Genomic DNA, 11,122 nt, shown 5'->3' with positions numbered 1-11,122 from the left:
GGTAAAGGAAGAAAACAAATTATTAGATATGTTGGAACACATACAGTATGTATGAAACATTTCATAGGCCAAATAATGGTCTAAAATGTATATCATATATATGTATTTAAAAAAATATATAATTAAAATATGTTTAATAAATGTATTTAAGATAAACCGACCTGAATAACAGGTTTCAGGAAAATTATAAAAACACACTTTGACCCTAAAAACCTTTCTGACATCTAAAGCAAGGATAATATTTCTGCATGCAACAAAAACATGTTTAACTCTGAAAAAAAGACACCTGGTCGAAGCACCCTCAACTTGAATTAAAAAGGATTATTTCATTTAACAATGTAAAACATATATTTAAAAAATAATCGCTTAGTAAAGTTTTTATTTTTCCTGGTTTGTGATTCTTGTTCCTGAACGTCATACGGTATCATCTCTGAGGCGTGAGGGGTTTGTTTTTAATGTTGTTCATGTAGCACGTAGCATTAAACTTTAGCTTTCTTCATAAACTTTTCTTTTTTTTTGTTCATTTAAAATTATTTATCCATGGCCCGTGGGTCGGCGTTGTCCCTCTTGGCGCCAGGTGTCACACATCCACTGTGCGCTGTGACGTATAAGTTGAGCGAGAAAACAAAATTATTTTTAACTTACAAGATCTCTATGATCTTCAAATTTAGAATTGCATTTAAAAAACAAGCAAACTAAACTAAAAATAAATTGAAATTCAACACTCATTTTTCAGTCACATTGAGTCACATGTGTCAGATTAAAATTTTTGATAGCTAAAATGCTATTCAAAGAGGTTGAATGCAGCAGGAATCTGAAGACGTCAGCAACCATCGTACTGGCGATGCCAACTTGTTTTAAGTTGCGGTCTTGTCATGTTTTCCATTTGTGGTGATATTAATGAATCTTTCCTCATGCGCTCACACTTTCTTACCTCATAAATACACCCAGCTATCAACACTGCATTCTGGACCTGGACATGAAATGTGATAGCAGCAAATTTAGATTTGAATCTATGACCAAACACACATGCGTTAGCACATACCAAAGACTTTTAATTTTTCCTCATGGACAAAAAACAGATATGTAACATTGAAGTATCCAAACATGTCATGTAACAATATTATAATGAATATCATTATCGTAATAACATGGAATGTCGTGGACTCCCTTTATACATTTGGAGAATGGGACTGGTCCAACAATTATGTCTCTCGCTTCTGCCTCTAACATTTATATGAATATAGTCTCTGTAGACTTCTATTCACATACAAATGGAGTAGAATTCAGATAAGCTTGTCCCAACACACACTCACCCCAGCTGAATGTGTTTAAGTGCATGTACAGTTTGTGTGTGCAAAGTCTTTATGCACTCTTTGGAAATGGAAACAATTCTTCCACTTTCTTTTGCTAATCCCCCTTTTTTGAGTCTTGTTAAAGCACAATGACAAAAGCGGCATCTGCTTTGTTACGCAAACCTGGAAACGGACAACAGGACAAAACATAGCCAAGCACCAAACAAATGGAAGTAGACCTTGTGTAGCCCAGTTGGCGTCTAACAGTCAGACAAAGGCTGCGTTCAGGATCATTCATTCATTTCATTATATACGGATTTTTATATAGTGAAATACAGTTCCCATCAGTCAAATAAAAAAAAAAATTGCTTTGAACACTTGCTTGGGCACGCTGATATCGACATCATTGCTGTTCTACTCAACATCAGCTGGTTGACCTTCCATAATAAACTTTGAGCAAATAAATGCTCATAGATGACTGTATTCAGATGATTAAGGTGAGTGTATTTAAAAAAACAACAACACACACACACACACTTAATGGTTAATGTCCATCCGTGTTGTGATGTGATGCAAAAATATCTTTACTCTAAATAGAGCAACACAACTCATTAATTTGTCTCATGTTGAAAATCAAACAGAAATGGAAAATCATTTTTCCGTAATGCATCATGGGATATAATTGTATTTGTTCGTCTAGTGACCACAGTTGTAGCTACATTACTTTATAAGACGAATTGTAAGAGACACTGAAGGCACTTAACACAAATGCGCCACAGATCATCAGATCTGCCACCCGAAATGATCCAGTTAATCGTCCAAAATTATTATTTCTAAAGAGAGCTGTCAAAGGATTACATTTTTAAATCAGATTAATCACATCTTAGAATTTTGACTAATTATGATTAATCACTTAATCAAAAAAGGCTTTTTATCAACATTTTTTGCCCGCCAAATTTGAAGCACAGGTTATGTTAATTATTTCTACATTAATGTTATGAGGATGTCTTCCACATTTTTTGATCCACTGCACAATGAGTTAATGCCTTAACTTTGACAGCACTATTTCTAAACTACAAATACTCTAGCATTGATTGTCATACATTAAATTATAATCAAGTAGATGGGGCAATTTATGCTATTAGGCTATTCAAACAGCACCACAAAATAGTGACGTCCCTATAATAGGGCATTATATAGTGATTCTGAACACAGCCTTAATGTCTGATGATTCTCCCAAAAGCGTTCAGCGTCTAACCCGAGCTATGGTTCTCCAGCTCGGAGATGATGGTGATCAGATTCTGCAGGCCGAAAATGTATCCGGTGTCCTGGCCCTCATGGACCACGCTGTCCTCACGGTAATGTCTGCAGGTGGTGTGGGCAAAGTCTATCATCCGCACGTCCACTACTGGGCTGCGTGGGCCTGAGTGGGGCAGCTGACAGCTGCTGCTGGAACAACTGTTGCTGTCATCACCAGAAGTGCGAGGGAAATCAAGCGCACCCGCTACGCCCAGGTCTTCCTCCCCCTGCGTTTCTACTTGGGCTTCTGCCTGCTCGTCGTCTTCATCCTCCTCCTCCTCTTCGTCCTCTTCCGAGAGGCCGCCCTGGGTGCGTCGGCGCGTGTGCTTGCGGTGCGCCGCCCCGTCGTAGATGATGAGCAGCGAGCTGGAGTAGAAGCGGTAGGACTCGCAGGCTTCCAGAGCGGCCTGCATGTCCCGGAGCCTGCGCAGCACCGGCGACAGGAGCTCGTGACGCAGGCGGCGTCCACTGTGAAAGAACTGGAACAGAGCCTCCTTGAAGTCCGAGCGGTTGAGCTTACGGCCGTGGTACTTGTTCATGAACATCAGCTGGCCAGTGTCAGACTGATACACCTGGTGGGATGCACAAAATGGTCAAACTGTTAGAAGTGCTACCCAAATCCAAATCATCTTTTAAATACTGCACAAAAGTCAACCTGGAGTCTATTTACTCTTTTCTTTTTTTTTCACTGACAGATGGTCCAAGCCATTTCAAGACGAGATTGTTTGTTTCTTTGGTGCAGCAGGAATGTTCATGGGTCAACGAGGCCATGACTTTTAAATCATTATTTCTGTGACAATTGGAAAGTCCCCGTAATGAAATCATTGGGTTGTATATAAAATGTGTATAGATAAGACATTTACTCCCCACTTAAGCTCTTGTGTAACTACTGGATTACATTTTTTTTTTTCAGACCAGCCATCCATTTTCTAAACTGCTTATCCTGTTCAGGGTTGCGGGGAGCAGGAGCCTATCACAGGCTACAAGACTACACCCCAGACAAACATTAACTATCATATTAACTTTTTTTTCTGAGAGGAAAAAAATAATAAAAAACTTTCATATTTACAGCGCCATGGAGTGGGAACTGAACACACACTAACTGCACTGAAATCAGGCAAATGTACAACTACACAATCAGTGACCTTCATAAACCACGTAAATAAATAAAAAACACCATCAATAACAGACAAAACAAAACCAAAAAAAACTCAATATATAAAAATCTGTTGCTCCAGTTGTCTTAAATCCACATATCTCCACAACCATCACTTTTCGTGAAAAAAAAGAAGACATATTTGTTGATAGAGAAAACCATTTTCAATACTGCAGATGACTCATAGGTGATGACTGACATTTTAAATAGTATACATTTGTCAGAAAATGTGAAATTGATCAAATTTGGACCGCAGGTTTCCACCTGACAGCAACAATATAAAAGAAACTAAGAAATTAAAACAGTGCCAACACAGGTTAATTTGATGACAACATCATAACGTAATCCATGAGCCAATTGTCAGAAGAAACTGCTAAATGAATGACTACATTTACATGCAGCCCCTTCAAAACCCAAATATTGAAAGTCCACGTTAAACACACAGAAAAAACACGATTAGGCTGGGTTACCCCATGTCTAACCCAATATTTGGTCATATAAATGTGACAGTGGTACTTCGGAACAGAACATTCGTTTGTGTTTCGCGCATACAGGAATCTTGGTCTTTTGAGAACAGGAACTACCTGAATGTGCGGCGGCCACCTTACATTGCCACTCACTAATTGAGCCTTAACTGAATACATTGATTTCTCTGCAGCATTTTCACGCTATTTTCTGTCTCTACGGCGAAAATGCTACAGTGTATATGTACACATACATATATGCATGTATATGTCCATATAAGTCCTGTTGATGCTTTTAGGAGTCATTTTAAAACATATTTATTGTACCAGCTCAGTGGCCTTGTGGTAGAGTGTCCGCCCTGAGACTGGGAGGTTGTGGGTTCAATCCCCGGCCAGGTCATACCAAAGACTATAAAAATGGGACCCATTGCCTCCCTGCTTAACACTCAGTATAAAGGGTTGGAATTGGGGGGTTAGATCACCATATGATTCCCGAGTGCAATCATTGCTGCCCACCGCTCCCTCAGGGGATGGGTCAAATGCGGAGAATGAATTTCACCCCCACTTAGTTGGGTGTGAAAATCAGTGGAATTTACCTTTACATTTATTTTGCAAAGCTTTCTGATTTCTGCTGATCATGGATTGTCTTTTTGACCTTTACTTTGTTTTACTTCTTGTATTTTCTATTTGATTGTTTTTATCTGTGTGATTAATTTTACCTGTGAAGCACTTTGTGACCTTTTTGTCTGTGAAAGGTGCTATATAAATAAAATGTACTTACAAGAGTATGGTGTGCAACCCACCGGAAATACATAAGCAGAGGTAAACAAACATGACGAATCTGATTCGTGGCACAGAACCACACTTTTGGAGCGAGGAGGAAACCGACACTTTATTAGTGTGGTGACTGACATGAATATAAATATAATGTATTCCATTGACCGTAGAAAGAAGAAGAAATTTTCTTTATTTACGTCATGCGTCTGACCTTGTCCATGCATCTTCGTTTACATCACGGTATTCAAATCGCCATGTTATCTCAACTGTTTCAGAATTTTAATTTTGACCTTAAACTAAATATTGACGGCATGTAAACGTAGTCAGTGGGAGTGTTGGTCATAACCAAGTAGGTCAAGGAAGACGTCGCCCCACACTGAGCCTCGGTTCTTTTCCAGGTTTCTTCCTTCTTAAAGTTTTTCATTGCCTACACTGCCTAGTACTATTCAGTTGGACTCTTGAGTTGAGTTTTTTTTCTTTCTTTGGTACAATGACCAACAGTGGGTAATTTTCATCTTTTAGAACTTTTATACTAAAGGGTGCTTGTAAAATTCTAACTAAAATAAATAAGGACAAATATAGCACAATAATAAACATACTTAATGAATACCTCTTTGAGAGCAGTATCCCAACCAGTGTTGTGCTATTACTAAAATAAATAGTAACTAGTTCCAGTTACTAGTTACTTCATTTTAAAAGTAACTCAATGAGTGATCAGTAATGTGTTACTATTAAAAGTAACTCTTTAGTTACTTAAAAAAAGAAAACATACACTGTTCCTTAATGCTCAACGTAATGAGCCTATTCCCATGTCGAAAAACTCGTCCTGCGCTCGCCTTGACTCTCCATGACTGCCGAATCCGACACCCGCCCACTATGTGTCTTCTTCGTTAGTACGGCAGTGGCAATCCATTGTAAACAGGAAATAGTACAGTACACGGCAGCCATCCATTCATTTTATGATTCTGAACCGCTTATCCTCACGAGTGTCGCACAATTAAATGATTAAATTAAATAATGTATCAAGTAACTGACTAACGCACCATATTGTAACTGTAACTGAGTTACTGTATTTAAAAAAATAATACGTTAGAGTATTAGTTATTGTAAAAAGTAACGCGTTACTAGTAACTAGTTACTGCCCAACACTGATCCCAACTGAAAATAGTTATTGATAGAGATGATAATGTTACTGCTGGCTGCTGGTGAGTGCATTGTGCCTCCTCTATGAAGGTACCTGCATGCCACAGAGTCGAACTCCTATGGAGGCTGACGTGCTCTGCTGGCACTTGCGGATCTGCACGGCCTTCTTCTCCTCTGAGGCGTCATCGCCGTGCTGCCGCGTGCCCATCTTCAGGTCCAACACGCACGGCACTCTGTGCTGCCACGTAAGGTTCTCCAACAGGATGAATTCTGGCACAATAGAGTCAAGGGAGAGTGTATCCTCAAAGTAGAATATGGGCGACTTGTTTGCTGAGTGACAATTTGAATTGTTTGCTTGTGTACATTTTTATCCTTCTGCTTATATTTTGTGAGTCAAAACCAAAGCAACCATCTTGATAAAAGCTTCTTGGGGAAAACGTGCCCAGCTGTGACTTTCCATTGTTGTGTCTTGTGTGAGTGACAAGGTCACACATGTCAAGTCACAAACGGGTGTGCTTGCGTAAGGTGACACCAAAGGACATTGATAGTCGAATATTGTGTTAGGCAGTCAGCCTTAAGCCTTTGCCAGGCCATTGTGTGTATGCATGTGCTATAAAAAGCGGGCTGTCACGTGTCATTTTCATTAACACATTTGTCATTTGTGACATGATATCAAAAGGATACTGTATTGGTTTCGGTGCTTGGCGTTGTCCTTCATCCTCTGTAGGTGCTGCTGGTGACACTTGAGGCTCCAAGGGTTGTGTTGGAGCTGTGGGATCGCATTATTGTGGCTGCGCTCCAGGCGGTAGTACAGCACCTCGGCCTGCTGCACCCACTCCAGCTCCACATCCTCCTGCAGCTTGTGAGCGCTGGATGGCGGAGGAGAAATTGAAGATTCAGCATCTATTTCAACTACCCATTTACAGATTCAAGTTCAGTTAGTTCAATGAGCTTCTTTCACATGCACATCCCCTGAAATTGTTGCATCAGCGCTGTGAAAGGACACCTGTATTTATCTACCTTACGTAAAACACAACACAGGAGGAAACTGTGCGCTTTCACACAGCGACATGATATCCCGCTATCAGATGAGTCGATAAGTGGCACCAACTGCAGGTGTATCTGAAGGTGCTAATTGCTTTTCAACAGAACCAGGAGAAACAAGTCACAGGTGTTCAACTTCCCACTGCAGGCCCTGCATGGCAGAATCATCAGTATCCTGTTACCACTCTGAGACAGTGAACCCGAGCATATTCACGGTTCGGCAATTACAAATTCATCTAGTCGCAGATTTTCTTTATAGGACTCTCTATACTTCTTAGTTCCATGAAAATATCACCTATTCAATGTGGAATACCCATATAAGTTTTTTATCAGCATTTTTAAAGGTTCAAATCCCCCAATGCATTTCAATGGCCGTCAATTATACGTGTTTTATTTGTTTTTTGCTATTCATGGTTTACTGTAGCCTACATGGAAAACTGTCATATCCCCTTTGTCCTTGGGCAGCACAGTGGACTAATGGTTAGACTCCAGCTCACCTACAACACTAAATTGAACGTAAAGAAAATTGACAGACTGACTTTGTCGTCCCATTCAGTTTCTTCAGAATAGCAGCACAGGGAAAGGCAGAAAAAAATAGCATTTTACATGCAGTGTAAAATGGCTGCCTTAACTTTGGAGCAATGACCTCATTCTTCAATTTAGTCTTAAATGCGCTTTATGCAGAATGACAACTAAATGGTAAATGGACTGAACGAATAGCACTTTTTACACCATATGGTGCTGAAAGCGTTTTAAAATGCATCACATTCACCCAATTCACACACAACAGTGTCCGGCGGCTGCTGCCGCCATGCAGGGCTCTGCCAGATCCCACTGGCAGCAAGTTAGGCTTCAGTGTTTAATAAAAAGACAGCTGAACGATTTGGATGACAATAGCCGTTGCTAGCGTGGTAGCCCGCTAACAAAGAAAGACAATCATTTACACTTTTAAAAAAATTTACTGATATTTTCACACTAAAAATGTTGCTAGCAATGTGCCACTATTATGCTAATGAACAATTTATACGTTTCTAGTTTAAAATTCATACCTCAAGATCATTTTCTAATTGACGTTAGGGCTGCCAAAGTTAAAGCGTTAACTAATTAATCAATCACAAAAAATTATCGCATTAAAGAGCACGTGTTTTATGTTAATTCTTTCGACATTAAAATTTGGCGGGCACATTTTTTTTGATAAAAAGGCTTTTTTATTAAGCGATTAATTGTGATTAATCAAAATTCTAAGATGTGACTAATCTGATTAAAATGTTTTATTGTTTGACAGCTATAATATATATATATATATATATATATATATATATATATATATATATATATATATATATATATATATATATATATATATATATATATATATATATATATATATATATATATATATGTATTTATTTAGATGCTTTGCCACATGTCCACGTCGAGTAAAAAACAAAAACAAAACGCTTTTACAGGCAGCATAAAATATACAACCCTTCTCAACCACTCTGCACTTTTGATGTAAATGACAATTTTTAGGCAACATGTAAAATAGGGCATTTGCATTAATGAATACATAATCTTGCCATTTGCCTATGACTACCTCAATCTGCTAAAAGCAGCTTCGCCTCTGCCGTGAAAACGTTCTTGTTTTTCACCTCTTATCTTTGCGTGAGTGGCGGCTTCGTCCCTCTTTGCTCAGGTTTTCGCTCTCCACAAGCGGCGATGGTGCCGTCACGTTGCCCCACTTGACCATCTTGCTCTTGGGCTCGCTGTCAGCCGAGGGGTCCTTGTTCTCCAGGTCGGCCGCCGGGTCGCTGTGGAGGGGGTAGGCGATGAGGCACAGGTTCCCTTCTTCATCCTCCTCGAAACTCACCGACACCACGCCTGGTACAAGATGAACATGATTTAATTCCAGGCAATGTTATGTGAAATACAAGTCTCAAATTAAATCACATTGCTGATATTTGTGTTTTATTTAGGGTAATGTGCTCTAAAGCAAAAAATAAAGTAGTTATGAGACAATGTCAAATATTAATTCTTATACAAGAGTCCAAACACAAAAGACACAAAACTACAAAAGGGTTGTTTCAATAACATTTACTGTCATATCCCCCAATGGCAGTCAATGTACAGTTTGTATACTGTATAGCACACAGAAAGTATTTTACTGTGGACCAGCAAAGGTCATTCAGAGAAAATTAAGAGTAAAGCAATTTTAGACAGTCCCAATATTCATTCTTTGCAATGAAACAGAGCACTGTAGATGAGTTGAAGGACATGGGGAAAGGGAAAGGGCGTGAGAATAAAGATAAGGTGGAAAAGATGCTGACAGAGAACCAACCAATGCTGGCAAAGCAAACAAACAAAACAGTGGTAGTGGCCCGGAGACATGAGAATGGTTATGAAAAGTAGTAAGTAGTAGACTGATTCTTAGAAGTGCAGCGATTCGTATTTGCTGTCTGCATGTATTTAAGAAACAAAAAAAAACTGGCAGAGCTTGTTAAGGGTATGAGACAAATGTCAGGTTCACGTAAGACTGATGTGTTTAACCAGTTCTACAGCACTGTTTACAAAGGTTGCTCATCAGAAGCTAAAGCAGCTGTGTCAGCTCAAATTTTGTGACGTTATACTCTCAAGATGACCTTATGACACCAGCAGCTCCTTGGAAGTGTGCACTGGAAGAAGAAGGCAGCTTGTATCAATTCCATGTGCTGCTTGCCAATAAACAACCAGACACCCCCTATCCACCTTTGCTTACCTGACTTACCTGTGCAAATACAAGCAAACACAAACGGGAAACCATGTCCTGTTTGCTGTTGCTTGCATTTTTCTTCTGCTGCTGCAGCGCCCCCCTGTGGCGTCATGCGTTAAAATCCCTTTCATTTTGCATTGGTAAACAAAACACAAGGCAAGTCGGTTACCTCTGTACTGGGGGGTGAACCTTCTCATCTCGGCGGGCAGGCTCTTGTAGAACTGATGCTCGCGAGGGATGAGGGGCTTGCAAATGGTTTGCTCTCCAAAGCGCAGGACGCACGAATGCCCCCCCACTTGGTGGATGAAGGGCTCAAGTATGACCCCTTTGTCCATGTAGCACGGGTGCTGCTGCTGCATCATCATCTTCTGCTTCTGGATCTCTGCATCCTTGGCTTCTTGGGCCTGAGCCTCGACAGCCGGACTCATCCTCCTCGGGCCCTGGCCACACTTCGGCGGGCATTAGCCTCCTCACTCACGCACGCACAATGCGGTGGGGGGCTGTGACGCGTACACGCTAAGCACTGCGGATGTACACAGAAAAAGCGCAGTCCTTTGGTGGATTGTGCAAGCTAGCGAGTGTTATTGTTTCCTGAGGCCGTTGCTGTGCAGATGACCTGCTTCCCTTGAGCAGCCGTTGATGATGCTCATCAAAATAAAGTGCAAGGGGTTGCACTAGTGGAGAAAGAGATAAAACTGCTCAGACTTCATGGGCCGTAAATTCCCTTTTGCCATGTAGCTAAAAGAGCGATTAGTAGGCTGGTAACGCCGACATATCCCGTTTGTGACTCCGAGGCAGACTCCAGGATCAGTGACAGCAGAGAGGCTGCGCTCGCCACTTGAAAAGCTCTCGCCAGTCTGACACTAGTCCCGCCCTCTTCAAGTGAAACCCACCAATCAAGACAGTCCAAAGCAAGTTCGGTGGCAACCCCAGTGAGGGAGAGGGAGCAAGAGGAAAAGGGAGGGGCTATTAAAGGGAGCAAAAGGAAACATAACAAGGGTGGGGGCTGGGCCAAACTCAGCTGCGTGACAGAGGGTTTGAACAGCCTGACAGATGACAGGCAACATTTTAAAATCAAGGCGAGGGGCAGAGCAGAGGTAAAAACAAACCTGTAGGCTGGTTTCCACGAAGTTAACAAAGACAGCAGTACAGCAGATTCAAGGAGCCCAACTTTTGAATTTTTTGAGTTGCAAGT

General features: G+C 40.7%; 1 protein-coding gene across 1 annotated transcript; it reads right to left on the bottom strand.

Annotated features, from left to right (window-relative positions):
- Nucleotides 1-1,034: 1,034 nt before the first annotated feature.
- On the bottom strand, nt 1,035-10,756 carry LOC144056867 (inositol hexakisphosphate kinase 2-like). Its single transcript, XM_077573959.1, has 5 exons — nt 10,097-10,756; nt 8,831-9,059; nt 6,819-7,003; nt 6,229-6,404; nt 1,035-3,166 (listed from the first exon to the last, which is right to left on the bottom strand). Exons 1-5 carry the CDS (start codon nt 10,353-10,355, stop codon nt 2,549-2,551), a joined length of 1,467 nt encoding a protein of 488 aa, XP_077430085.1. The 5' UTR covers nt 10,356-10,756; the 3' UTR covers nt 1,035-2,548.
- Between the last annotated feature and the right edge of the window lie 366 nt (nt 10,757-11,122).

This window comes from Vanacampus margaritifer, chromosome 8, assembly GCF_051991255.1.
Source record: "Vanacampus margaritifer isolate UIUO_Vmar chromosome 8, RoL_Vmar_1.0, whole genome shotgun sequence".
Lineage (NCBI taxonomy): Eukaryota > Metazoa > Chordata > Actinopteri > Syngnathiformes > Syngnathidae > Vanacampus > Vanacampus margaritifer.
This window is presented reverse-complemented; position numbering and strand designations above follow the sequence as displayed.

Excerpts from the sequence above, each read along its gene's own strand:
- LOC144056867 (XM_077573959.1), bottom strand. The coding sequence starts at position 10,355 with ATGAGTCCGGCTGTCGAGGCTCAGGCCCAAGAAGCCAAGGATGCAGAG. Across the intron at positions 6,405-6,818 it reads CAAGCACCGAAACCAATACA|AATTCATCCTGTTGGAGAAC; the intron begins GTATCCTTTTGA and ends CTATTGTGCCAG. Across the intron at positions 3,167-6,228 it reads TTCGACTCTGTGGCATGCAG|GTGTATCAGTCTGACACTGG; the intron begins GTACCTTCATAG and ends GCATCCCACCAG.